This window comes from Nicotiana sylvestris, chromosome 7 (assembly GCF_000393655.2).
Source record: "Nicotiana sylvestris chromosome 7, ASM39365v2, whole genome shotgun sequence".
In the NCBI taxonomy this organism is placed as follows: Eukaryota; Viridiplantae; Streptophyta; class Magnoliopsida; order Solanales; family Solanaceae; genus Nicotiana; species Nicotiana sylvestris.
Window position 1 is genome coordinate 66,461,548 of NC_091063.1, and position 13,922 is coordinate 66,475,469.

The 13,922-nt window shown below is 39.8% G+C and overlaps 2 protein-coding genes across 2 annotated transcripts; one reads left to right on the forward strand and one right to left on the reverse strand.

Annotated features, from left to right (window-relative positions):
• Positions 1-942: 942 nt before the first annotated feature.
• LOC104231622 (COP1-interacting protein 7-like) lies at positions 943-6,629 on the reverse strand. The gene is made up of 9 exons (XM_009784642.2): positions 6,463-6,629; positions 6,186-6,362; positions 5,908-6,032; positions 5,341-5,393; positions 5,217-5,269; positions 4,973-5,125; positions 4,237-4,508; positions 2,257-3,959; positions 943-1,902 (listed from the first exon to the last, which is right to left on the reverse strand). The coding sequence occupies exons 1-9, from the start codon at positions 6,519-6,521 to the stop codon at positions 943-945; spliced, it is 3,555 nt and encodes a 1,184-aa protein (XP_009782944.1). The 5' UTR covers positions 6,522-6,629.
• A 3,068-nt stretch (positions 6,630-9,697) lies between these two features.
• LOC138873254 (uncharacterized) lies at positions 9,698-10,516 on the forward strand. The gene has a single exon (XM_070151699.1). It carries the CDS (start codon positions 9,698-9,700, stop codon positions 10,514-10,516), a length of 819 nt encoding a protein of 272 aa, XP_070007800.1.
• The last annotated feature ends 3,406 nt before the right edge of the window (positions 10,517-13,922 follow it).

Consider the following 13,922-nt stretch of genomic DNA (forward strand, 5'->3'; position numbering starts at 1 on the left):
GGATTGCTGAACTTAAAATTAGACAATCATTTGCAGTTTTAGTCTTCTCTACAATTGGACATTCTGTGGATCATTTGCAGAAACTGTTAACAAACTGTAAAAGCACAACAACATGAGTAGGGAGAAGGATCTGACACTGACTTTTTCGAGGCAGGCCTTCGACCCCAAACTCAAGAGAGCTCTCCATCTTTCCCCAAATTCTGACTAGTACGGTTCTTTTTCTCCTTCAATTTGAATTCCATTTCAATTTTAATTTTAATTTTAAGTTGAGTAGTAAGTAGCTAGGCGGATTTCGCGCCTATGATAGTGTATGATACGGAACTCGGAAGGTCTTCCACTCCAGAAGACATTGTCATTTCACTCTTTCTCCCACTTATCATCTCTTTATGGGACTTTTTCTAGGAAAAATAGTTGCATTTAAGGAATTTTGTTAGTCATGCATTGTCAAAATAGCGTCTGGAAAGTTACACTACATTTGATGTTTCACTGAAGGATGTCTAAGTGTAATGTAGTAGCACTTGAACCACTCAAAGACAGCTTCATAAAAAGAATATGAATTCAAACAATAACGTTATACAACAAAAGAGAACTACATGATTGTAGGTTTCACTCATAGAAATTAAACGATTCTTTTCTTTTTCTTTTTCTTCTTTCCTTTAGGCAGAGAATAAGGAGAAAGAGGATCGCGAAAAGATCACAAATAACTGAGATATATTCTTAGGATACAAGTTTTTATTAAATAAAAACCAAACACTCATCACACAATTTCACCTATTCACAGCAACCACCAATGCAGCAATACCTGATGCCTTATTGTTCCTTAAACATGCAGCTTCTGTATATTTCCTATTTCCTACGCTACCACTCAAGAAGGTGATATGGACGGACGATAAGCTTCTGCAGACACACAACAAATGCCATGACTTGACCACACGGAAGGATTCAGCTTTTCCGACCAAACAAGAGAAGTTTTCTGAATCCTTTGGTAACTTTAAGAGAGCTTTCATCAGTTATCCATTTTCTTCTCGTGTTATTTGCCTCGAGGTTCATTTCATTATTTGGAGGAGGTGTGGAGACTTCATTAGAGAGGATCTCTTGGCATTCTGTAGGCTCCACATTTATGTTACTGTCCTCATGCATTTTGGAAGCAGAGGAAGTCAGAGGATTGATGGGGGACGGATTACCATTCACTTGAGGACTAACTCCAATAACATCATCAACAGCTGCTGAGCTTTCAACTTCAGATAGTACAAACCTTACCTTGTTGGAACTTTGTTTCTTTTCATCTTTCAAATGTTTAGCAGAAAGCAAAGGTATATCCTTCTTCTCATTTAATGATATGCTACGTACCTCCTCCGTGTTCTTAGCATCAACAGTCTCATTACAGAACTGTGGTCTTAGTTCAGATCCGCGTTCATTTGACATTAACATTATGTCATCCTTACCATCTTTTACCTTCTGAGAATCAGATGCAGAATAATCTTTTGCATGAACTTTTGTATCCGAAGGCTTGACCTGATGACTTTTTGAATCTGAAGGCTTGATTTTACTTGGACATTTCTTACTCTCATTTCCAGCTTTTTGTAATGGAGCGATCACTTTATTCTCCTTTTGACTTGCTTTCCTACTTGGAGTAGTTTTTGACTCAATTGATCGATCCTTAGCTGTCCTTGTAGCTGAAAGGCGATCTATAGTGGAACTCTTACAAACTGGTTTATGTAATCTATTCGTTGCCTCAGTTGGAGCCTCAGGTTTTGGCTTCTCAAATTTTGAAGATGTGGCTGACTCTTTTGCATTCTTCCTTGTAGTTGGTTTGGTAAAACCAGTGGTACCACTTCTTTCTGCAATTCTCTTTTGACGCTGCAATAGTGATTGTTCCAATCTCTTTCTTGTGTCTTCGTCCTGTCAGTAACATAGAGAAATTTAAAGAAAAATAATAATAACAATGATAGATGAAAAGAATAAGAAAACCATCACTTGGAAGAGGGGATTTTAGTATTTCTTTTCCTTCTCCTTTTTAAGATATGATATGTTCATATCAAGCAGCTAAATGACATGAAATTTCTACCCATATTAGAAATTGAATGTTCATCTTCCTCTCAAACGACACATTTTTTGAAAAAGGTTTCACCATAAACATAACCGATCCAGCAAATTGAGTGAACATGAATTACACTGAAAAAATAGAGATACAAGGTGGACAAAAGTAGATTTTTATTAGATGTCCATGCACCCCAGTATAGAGACTGTCCATACCTTCTCAGCTTTGCTCTTTTGCAACGTGGTTCTATTACTTGCAGAAGGAGATTTCTTGATTCGTGAAGATATCTCAGATTTGGTCCTTCCAAGAGATCCAACTGAAGCTTTAGATTTTGGTTCTTTGCTAACTCCCTTTCGTCCAAGGTCCTTACCGATCTTTTTGGTTTCTTCACCATTTTGTGGAAGCTTCATATCAGTAGGTCTGACATCAGTGTGAATTTTAAGAGTTTCAGACAAGAAGACATCATTTTCGTAATCTATTTCAGGATTCCAAGAAGCTGAAACTTGCTCAGCAGTTGAAGCCCTTCCAAGCACCATGAAAAGGTCATTTGGTTCGCATGTATCAGAAGCATCAAGCTTATCTTCTACTACATGATTAGGCATGTTGTTCTTAACTTGTTCAGCTCCAACAATGTCTGAAACCATGAAAATGTCTGTCTGTTGGTGATAATCAGACGCGATATCAACTGAATGGGATTGAACCATAATGGAGTCATCAAATTGAACGCCATTCTTATCTTTCCCCGTCTCCGAAGCATAATCTCCAACAAAGATACTTTGATCTGAGATTTCTCCTTGATGTGTTGATTTATTCAGTAGATTACCAGCTAACCAATCCTCCTCTTTGTGGCTCTTAAGGACAACTGATTCAGTGGCACCATTGGACAAGATAGACTGAGGATAGCGATCTGACTCCTGTGTTCTATGTGAAAATAACAACTCTTCTTCTGTGCTTTCTCTTCTATTAGCTGGTTGAAGACTTTGTTCTTCCCCAATGTTATGTTGAGGCACTTTATCTTCATGTCCTAGTTGTCTCTCAGTAACAATAATAGAATCGGCTGATGGAGTCCATTGCTTTAATAAACCTTCTGATCTAACATTGGATGCAGGTGCTACATCTTCCACAAAGCTCTTTGACCCCGTGTCATTGGACCTTGAATCTGCATCTTGCATAAGAATGTTCTGGAAGATATCCCAATTCTTACCGATGTTTTCTTCTCTGGTAACTTCATCCTTAGTATCCGCCTTAGAAGCCCCATTTGAGATATTGCCACTTTTGTTTACCTTCTTTCCATCTCGTTTCTTCTTGTTGCGAGACCTTGAGTTGTGGTGCCTCTCCCATGATCCAACTGCTTCTTCTACCTGCTTTCTGAGGGAACCTGCATCCTCATCGGCAGAACTATCATCAGTGTCAGTGCTGCTGTCGCTTTGCTCATTTCTATTCGAAGCTATGTAGTTTATGTTGCGGATAACAACTTTTCTTGATGAACTTTTCCCATGCTTCTTGTTCTGAAGGTTGTCGATAGGCAGCTGCCTTTTCTTCTCATCCTCATAGTCATCAGAATCACTGTTAGAGGCTGAATTGTTGCTATCATGTCTATCATCTTCTGTTGAATTATTAGGTCCTCTCCCATTTGAATATTTCTTCTTGTTCTTGGAAGGTGGTTTATTCTTCCAATTATAATCTGATTCATGAACAGGACCTCGACTAGAATCTTCGGCATTTGCAGGCCATGGCATTCCAGGATAGTAAGTTGGATTAACCTGCATGCCTGGAAACATGTACCCTGGATATGGTGGCACTTGTTGAAATGCAGGATTTTGAAAATTTTGCATGTAAGGTGGTAGATTGTTTGGCCATATTGCTTGTGATTTTCCATCTGTAGAGTGCATTTGGATTGGTGGCGGTAAGCCATTTTCTGCAATTCCACATACAAAAGCAGCAGAGTTTAGCTATCACACAAGCAAAGAGGGTCACAAAATTGAATATAAACAATGTGAAAAGACTCATTAGTCAAAAATTTAAAATAGGAACATCTGCTGTTCAAGAAGAAGATTAGAAGAAGTATATAATGAAGTAATGCCATATTCATGGTAAACATGGCTGAAAAAAGTCATCATGGAAGTTATTTACGAAGAAGTTACAAGTGAAACAAACAAGAAGACAATACAGGTTTTGAAAATATAGACGTGTACCTAGATTAGTGTCTAAACTTCCATGACTTATGGTATCAGATGTCGAAGCATCAATAGAACCATTCTGTTTTCTGCTGGAGAGACCGATGTTTTGATTGTTCATCATGATATCTTGAGTAACATCACTATGTTCAGCAGCAAGCATGATTCCAGATCTTCCAAAATATGAAAATTCAGACGGAGAGTAGGCCTGAAGAGCTGCCACTTCATCCATCCAGATTCCGTCATCTCTCTTTTTGTTACACAGCTCCATAAATTTAATGCATGCTTCCCTAGATACAGGCAGAAGTATATTTCAGTACTCATCCACTATTGGGAAAAGGTACAGATAGTATCTTCAAAGTCCACTGGCCCACACTAAATTGGAATTAGTATGACATGGTTAGAGAGTAAGAGCAAAGAACAGAAGCAAGCTTGGTCAAGCAGTATTTTAGTTCCCAAAGATAAGGTGTTGTCAGAAGAGTGACTAGAGAGAGCAAAGAGAACCTAAACAGGAATTAGCTAAAAGTTTTCAGAAAGAAAATAAAAGCAAAGAAACGAGGAGAGGTTTAAATCAGATGGCTATAAACTGAAAAACTCGTCTACTACCTTTCAAAGAAAATGTAACCTAACGAAGAGATTTATACGTTGGCAGCAGAATGAATAGTTTCAGTAACTCGTTGGCAGAAACAAAAAAAACTAAAACTATATAACCCTGTATATCTACATGTCACTAGTGGCTGCATTCAAGTCCTACCTTAAACGTAGAGCTCCAAAAGCATTGGCAAAAGATATGAGGTCATCCAAGTTATCCATATCAAATCCAGATACCAAAGCACGGGCGTAGGCCATTGCTTGCTCTCTCCTTAGAACTGCTTTTCTGCTTTCTAGAACACGTTGAAGACTAACCCTATCCATAGCAATGCGTACACAGTCATATGAGTTGAGTCCCCTTCATTTCTAGTGATGTTGTAATGATATGGCGAAAAACAAGAGCTTACTTGGGATTTTCTTCTTGTGCAGCTTCACCAATACCATCAGATTCACCTTTGGACTTCAGTACCACAATGTCAGTTATTAATGAGTAAGCATGAGACGAAACATAGTTTTATCGAATTGATATACCTTTGGAAAACCAGCAGAGAATTTGGAATCTCCATCAAAAGCTGATGCATTTCCTGAAGATTAAATATAAAGAACCTCAAAACGGTGCATCAATCTGTTTCTTATAAATCTCAGTTGTCACCCTAAAAAATTGGCTGAAGCCTGTCTGTTGTATTGCACTGTGACAAGTGACAACACACATTTGACTTCATAGCACATCACATTAACATGACAACCATTACCGTCAAAAACTGAACAAACAAAGAACACAAAATTATTCCTCAATTCTAATCTTTTGACTCCTTTTGTTAATAGATGAATTCTAACCTTTTGACAAACCAATTCGTTATAGTTAAGAACATAATCGCCAAAAGTATCGAATACATCCCTTGCAAGAAACTCTACATTTGGGATCAGGCAAAGGAACGAGAGAGAGAATCTATGTAGACCACATTAGTTGACCAGAAATTCTGGTCCAGAATTGAGATCAATTGAAAAACACAAATTCACACACACACACACTCTGCAGTGAATTAAGTGACATTCATCAGGTGCAGGGACCTAATATGGATATATTGGTGAACATACCTTCAACATTGATATTGCCATTTACTTGTTCATTAGATTGAACTGAGCTCTCAATCTGCGTAATTTCTCTTTCTATGGTTACAAATCGCTCGAGAATTTCAGGAGTACTAACAAATCCCACAAACCTGAGGATGTTGAAAAACAAAGCAGCCCAGTAAACATCGCAAAAAGCAATGACAAGAAAAATAATAAGGTAACAGAAGTTGCATGATTATTTGGACAAGAAAAAATATAAAATTAAAAGCTAATAAAAGGTAAAAAAAAATCAGTGTCTTTACCTTTGTAAAGTAGCTTTAGTGAACCAAGAAGCATTAGTTGGTGAAGGTCGAAGAGTAATGGAATAACCCCCTTTAGAAATCTGATCTTTAGCTGATTTGAGATGTGTGATAAAAGGTTCAAGTAAACCAGAAGCTAATTTTTCCGAATTGTTACCCGCATAGATAACAAGATCGCATCTACGAACATTCAATCAAATTTGAAACAACATCAATGTTAGATCCCAAGAACAGTTTGCATTAACATGAACAGTGTCAATGAATAGTAGTAAACAAATACCTGGTTCTTGTTGGGGTGAGCTGAAACAAAGCATAATCCAGACGGGTCCTGGAATCCATGTAAGCTTATATTTGACAGATATAAAATCTTGGAAAATACCCACAAAGAGAGGACCACAACTTCACTATTTTCTCATTAAACTAGTGTTTCTTGAAGAGAATGTGAATATAGAGAGAGTACTGAGATGATGGGTTGATCAGCAAGAAGAGGAACAAGTGAGACACAGAGGTATTGGGAGGGATTTGTTGATTCAAAAGTGGGGTCTCAATGTTCAATGCCGACAATTCATCTGAATAGAATGAATTTAATATGATGGTAATATCTTATACAACATACTTAAAATTTTGGATCCGTCCTTGTGAATCTGAGTAAAAGTAATTTAGTAGTGGTAGAGTGGAATATGGTTTGAGAGTGGTAACTGATGCTGGGGCAGGGTGTTGGGTGAAGGGTCGTCTCAAAGTCTGTTTGTCTTATAGTTGAAGACAGCAGAAATGGCGGGCTCCTCTTCCTCTGTTTCGCTCTGCTCTACTTGTAATTCAATTCTTGATCTAATTCTTCTAAATTGCTTTTGCTTTGCTTTGCTGTTACTCTCAAGTGTAATAATAACAGAGAGAGCAGGAGAGTATAGGCAAATGGTATCATATCTTAAAATTCATAAGGGTAAAGTCCCACTATTGCTGGTGTTACCGAATTTACCAGACGTCTTCCTCCAAAAAAATAAAAAAATAAAAAAAAAACAAAAAAAAAAACAGAGAAAGTAGTTATGCTAAAAAATCTTTAAGAGAAAGAGTTTAAGTTTTATGTATTAATGGTGTAAAACATACTTATTTACACAATTAGATCATTTGTAAATTGGCATGTAAATTTTTATATCAAACATTACTTGGTGACCTGATATAAATAATACTACTAACTGATCAGCTATCAAAGATAAGAATTTTAGTGAGTGTAGAAAATGCTACACTTATCAACCCTGCACCTATTAAATTAAGGGTGTCAAAATGGACGAGTTTTAGTTATTTTTGCGTGGGGTCAAAATGAGCTGAGTCGATAAATAGGTGGGTTAAAATGAGTTGAGTCAATAAATGGGTGGGTCAATGGCATGTCCAAAAATTACTTGGGCTGAGAAGGATTGTGTCAAGATGGACTAAAATTTGGGTTATAGCCCAACCCGCCCCTCTTATCAACCTTTTAGTAATATGATTTTTTTTTATGAATTGTTTCAATTATCAAATAAGCATTTTTTCTTATGTTATGGTTATATATAACATGTCAAATAAAAAAGAATTATTTTTAAAACATTTTAGCAAAGTTACTCATGAATTTGTTTGGACTAAAATCAGCGCAATTTTAGATAGACTGAGTTCAATAAATGGTTGGGTCAATGATCGGCCAACCTTAGGCTGATTGGACGGGCCAAATGGATCTGAACTTAAATTGCCACCTATATTAAATTTAAGTTCAGCAACAAGTTTCTCTTTCCCTGCAGAAAAAGATAGGCATGAAATTTATGCAAGCAACATCGCACCTGTTTATTAAATTTTGAAAAGATGGAACAACACAAATATCATATCATGAAGGTGGATGGAAAAAGAAGAAGAAGAAGAAGAACGAGAGTTTTAGATAGAAAAAAACCTACCTCTTAGCCGGATTAATTAGGACAATCTTCTCCATGATGATATTGACCTAATGCCTTTCTAATTTCGTCAATTTTTCTGCACTGCCTAATTATTTTAATTCTTGTTCCAAACACAACCAATTATTGATTTTGATATGCAAACCACCACCATCACTAGTATACCTTCCAAGCTAAAATCCTTCTTTGTCCTTGCATTTCAACCAAATAATATGAACTAGAAATACGCACCCAAGTGTATAATTTAAGGGTCAATGTAGTGGGAAAAAAATTATGGAAGTTAGAGGTTTCAAGAGTCCAACATGAAAAAATTGTATGTGTCCAAGGCAACCACGACAGCTGTCGAGTAGGACGTGGAATGAGGTTACCACGACACAACGTCTGATGGTTGTCGTGATGAAGGACGACGACCAAGAGCAGTCAGGCGAGATGAGATGTCAACGGTAGTGTAAACCTAGTAGGAGACAGTAAGAATATGCTTTTCGAATATTCTTTATGTTATACTTTTAGGGTTTCTTGGGAGATTGTACCTTATAAATAGGAAGAGTTAGTAAAGAAAAAGGGGATCCAGGCAAAAGACAAAAGAACACTTTGTAAAAGATTCATCTGAGAGTAAATACAAGAGAAGCCTTGTTCATTGATCATATAACCTGAGCATACATCATTATACGATACTGATAAGATCCAAAGATCCCACAATCATCTCATACTTATTCCCTTTCTGCGCCGACTGCATTTATTTAGATTGATTAGGGGTTTAGGTTGTCACATTTACGAGCATTTAATTGATTCCAACATATTAGCTAACATCATTCATCTTGCTTACTTTCTTTATCACTTGATCTAGATTTTATTATTCTTAACTGAGATTCACTCTTCTTTTAATCATAAGATTAGTTTAATCAAAGGGTTGGACATCTTTTGGTCAAACAATTTTGCATCGTCTGTGGGGAGCTCTTTAGTTAAGATTTTAGTTTCATCTAGATCATAAAAAGGAATAACCATCGCTTCCTAGCTTGGCATAAACTAACAATGGTAGGAAAAGGAAATGCAAGGTTAAAAGCGATAGCAAGTGTCACAACTAACATCCTGAACACCATCAACGAAGACGGCATGGAAGACAAAGAAAACGTGACACCAAACGTTACACCTAGGAGAGACGCTTCACCTTCCCACTCGAAAGCGTAACTACTTCGCTTGAAAAAGAAGCCTCCACGTCTACAACAGGAGAGACACCACCGGCAGTAAAAAGACTACTGGAAGAGTGGCTAATAAGCACTCTGAACAACATACTTGATAAACCAGCTCAAAGAGAGAATAGAGACATTGCACACATAGATGTCACGAAACACTCATACTACTGTTGATGCAGGTAATGACACACTCGCTACCATTCTACAGAAAATGGAGGAAATGGAAAATGAGAATAAGACACTCCGCGACTAGATAAAGGAGCATCAAGAAAGGGTCGACAAAATATCAGGCACCCTAAAGTTGTTACCAAAACGGGACGTTGGTCGATTCATCGAGCAACCATACAATGAGGAAGCAGCCCCCCACGCCATTCCAAAAACCTTCAACATGCCACCATACCTAAAGATGTATGATGGTACTATACATCCAGAGGATCATATCATCCATTACGTCACAACCGTAAAAGGAAATGATCTTTCGAAAAAACAAGTACCATCAGTGCTACTGAAAAACTTCGGTGAAACCCTAACAGGGGGACCCTTAACCTGGTACTCACAACTATCAGCACGATCAATAGCAACGTTCGAAGAAATGGTGGACAAGTTTGTCACCACTCATGCAAGAGCTAAAAAGGTGGGAGCCAGGGTAAACGACATATTCGCTGTTAGGCAGACGCACGACGAGGGACTCAGGGACTTCGTAGCCCAGTTTAACAGAGTGAGAATGAGTTTGCCGAATGTGTTAGAGGGGATGGCGGTAGCAGCCTTCCAAAACGGGTTAACCAGAAATGAGTCGAGAGCGACTAGAAAACTGTTAAGCAGTATCATGAAATACCCTCCCACCACTTGGGAAGAAATCCACAACGCCTATTGCGCCGAGGTAAGGGTCGACAAGGACGACCTCAATGGTCCAACCCAACGGCTGACGTTAGTTCAAGCTGAAGCAAGGAAAGATCATCGCAACGAAGGTCGAAGGGATCAGTTGGGACCTCGTCTTGGCCGAGAAAGGCATCAGCCCTACATCAGGACATCCATCCCACTTCCTCTGCTGCACACAGATGCCCCTCCTCGACATACCGCGCCATACCAAAACGAAAAAGGTATGCCTCTGCTCTTATCTGCTCACAATTTTTGTGTTTCTCCTTCAGAAATAGTGTACGCACTAGAGAAGCTCGGCACAAAGGTACAATGGCCGCAAAAGATGAAGTCTGACCCGAGCACTTAGAAGTCGAACTTTCTTTGCGAATTGCACCAGGAAAGGGGTCATAAAACCGAAGATTACATAGGTCTGCGGCAGGAGGTAGTAAGAATGCTAAATCAGGGACACTTGAAGGAACTGCTGAGCGACCAAGGACGATCTAACTTTGCCCATGGACGTGAACAACCCCAGGGACTTCCAAAACCGCCCTCTCCCGCTCGTACCATACAGATGATCATCGGTGGAGGCGATGACACATTAATCAACCATGTAAAGTTCACCACTACACACAAACTTAAACGGTTGATCACTCATGAACGACATGATGACCTCGAAGATAGTATCATCTTCGATAAATCAGATACTGACGGTTTGTCTTTCCCTCACTAGGATGCTATTATTATCACTTTACGTATTGCAGATACTGATGTAAATAGAATAATGGTAGATGGCGGAAGTGGAACATGTATTATCCATCCTCGAGTCCACATATAGATGAGACTCGAAGATAAAATAATATTACATTGCATAACACTAACAGGTTTTTATAATGCAGTCGATCGAACTTCAGAAGAGATAATGCTACCCATTCTAGCCGGAGGAGTCACCCTGGAAACAACGTTTCATGTCATGGACCAAGTTACAAACTACAACGCTATCATAGGGCGCCCATGGATACACGCCATGCGAGCAGTCCCGTCAAGTCTCTATCAAGTAATCAAGTTTCCTACTCCAGGAGGGGTATTCAATATTCGAGGCGAACAACGCACCGCACAAGAATGCTATCGTATCGCCCAGGATTACACACACACCCAACAACTAAAAGGAACGAGTGTGGAAGCATAGCAATCAGCAATGTTGGGAACCAAACTCGACATACAGACAAACATTATCAAGGATCCCGACATCGTGTAAGACTCCGAGTCAACCATAGAAGATCTCGATCCCGTCCAACTAGACAATAATGACAACACAAAAAGGCTTATATCGGGCACAATCTCTCGGAACCAGGTAAGTTTCATAAATTCTTAACTGACAGTGCCAATTTGTTTGCCTTCTCCCATTCAGATATGCCTGGCATCCCGAAAGACATCGCCACGCACAAACTAAATGTTGACCCCTTCTATCCGCCAGTGCGGCAAATGAGGAGAAAGTTTAATGCCGTAATCAACGAAGCCATCAGCGAAGAAGTCGATAAGCTACTCGCCAATGGCTGCATCCGAGAGTCAAATATCCCTAGTGGGTCCCAATGTGGTCATGGTGAAGAAGAAAAATGGAAAGTGGTGAATGTGTGATGATTTCACAGACCTAAACAAGGCATGCCCAAAAGTCTCCTTTCTATTGCCACACATAGACCAGCTCATCGATGCAACAGCAGGACTCGAGCTACTAAGCTTCTTAGATGCTTACTCGGGTTACAACCAGATCCTCATGGAGGAGGAGACCCAGGAGAAAACCACTTTCATTACTCACCAGGGAACATACTGCTACAGAGTCATGTCGTTCAGACTAAAGAATTCAGGGGCGACGTACTAGAGGTTAGTCACCAAGATGTTCAAAGATCAACTTAGAAAAACAATGGAAGTCTACATCGATGACATGTTAGTTAAGTCGAAAAGGAAAGAAGACCACATCGATCACCTGAAGAAAGACTTTGACATACTAAGACGGTACGATATGAAACTAAACCCCGAAAATGCACCTTCGGCGTAACCTTGGGCAAATTCCTTGGTTTCTTGGTGTCACAAAGAGGCATTGAGGTCAATCTAGATCAGATTAAGGCCATCGAGAGAATACCAGAAACATTAACCAGCAAAAAGAAGGTACAAAATTTGACAGGTCGGATAGCCGCCCTGTTAAGGTTCATTTCACGGTCATCGGATAGGTGCCATAAATTTTTCAATATGCTAAAGAAAGACAACGGGCTCCAATGGAATTCAGAATGTGTCGACGTTCTAAGAAAACTGAAAACATACTTGTACTCGCCACCATTACTCGCTAAGGCAGATCCAGGTGAATGCCTCATTGTCTACCTAGCCGTCTCCGAAGTCATGGTAAGCACAGTTTTGGTCCGTGAAAATAAAGGTATGCAATCTCCGATTTACTATATTAGCAAAACCTTAGTTGATGCCAAAACGAGGTATCCCCACCTCAAACAATTGGCTTTGGCGTTGGTCATAGCTTCACGGAAGCTTAGACCATATTATCAATGTCACCCCATAAAGGTGGTGACGACTTTTCCCCTCAGAAGCATCCTGCAAAAACCCGAACTGTCGGGTAGATTAGCCAAATGGGCCATAGAATTGAGCGAGCATGATATAACATATCAATCGCGAATTGCGCTAAAATTGCAAGTACTCGCCAATTTTGTCGCCGATTTCAGTGCAGAAATACTGCCCGAGGTCGAGCAAGAAGCGCTTCGCACCTTCCCTAGGCGATCCGACCTCTGGGTCCTCAACACCGACGTCGTATCTAATGCACCAGGATTGGGACTCGTACTTAATAGGCGAAGTGATTCGCCAATCCATACGGTGTCCCGAAATGACTAACAATGAGGCTGAGTCTGAGGTTGTAATTGCAGGACTGAAATTGGCCCTCAAGTATGGTGCACGACGAGTCATCCTCCGCTACAACTCTCAACTCGTTGTAAACCAAGTTACTGGGACTTTCCAAATCAAGGAGCAGAGGATACAAAAATACTAGAAAGAATTCCATAAGCTGCTACCAGAATTCGACGAATGCCGACTTGACCAGATACCCCGGGCGTAAAACATCAAAGCAGATGGTCTCGCCAAAATGGCAGCGGCAACTAAAAATATCACCAAGGAAAATGTGGTCACCCTCCTCCACTCATCAATAGACCAAGTCGAGGTACATTCTACAAATTTAACTTGGGACTGGCGGTATCTCTTTTTTGGGTCAACCAAGGTAGGCTCGTGCCCAGGTTCACTCGTGAAAGGAAGGTTCTAGCGGAGCAACCGCATCATAACATATTTGCAGGAGGGAGCACTCTCACAAGACAAAAAAGAAGCCAAAAAGCTTCGAATACAGGCGGCCTGGTACATCCTCATAAACCACAACCTTTACAAAAGGATGTTTGGTTGCCCTTTGGCAAAATGCCTTGGACCAAATCAAACAAGGCGTGTGCTCAAAGAAGTACCCGAGGGCCACTGCGGTGCCCATACAGGCAACCGAGCCCTCGTCAGATGCCTTATTCGTACAGGATACTGCTAGCCCACTATAAAAAATGAAGTCGTGGATTACGTCAAGAAATGTGAGCAATGCAAAAAGTATGCACCAATGATACACCGAGAGGGCGAACTCCTGCACTCCGTTACTTCACCATGGCTATTCTAAAAATGGGGAATGGATATCGTCAGACCCCTCCCAGCAGGGCGAGGTAAGATACGTTTCCTTTTGGTTTTAACTGATT

What these genes read in the sequence shown, in the direction of transcription:
- LOC138873254 (XM_070151699.1), top strand. Translation starts at nt 9,698, where the DNA reads ATGTATGATGGTACTATACATCCAGAGGATCATATCATCCATTACGTC.
- LOC104231622 (XM_009784642.2), bottom strand. Translation starts at nt 6,521, where the DNA reads ATGGATTCCAGGACCCGTCTGGATTATGCTTTGTTTCAGCTCACCCCA. An exon ending in CTCACCCCAACAAGAACCAG is followed by an intron (nt 6,363 to 6,462) that starts GTATTTGTTTAC and finishes GAATGTTCGTAG; the next exon opens with ATGCGATCTTGTTATCTATG. An exon ending in AAGTTTAGACACTAATCTAG is followed by an intron (nt 3,960 to 4,236) that starts GTACACGTCTAT and finishes GTGGAATTGCAG; the next exon opens with AAAATGGCTTACCGCCACCA.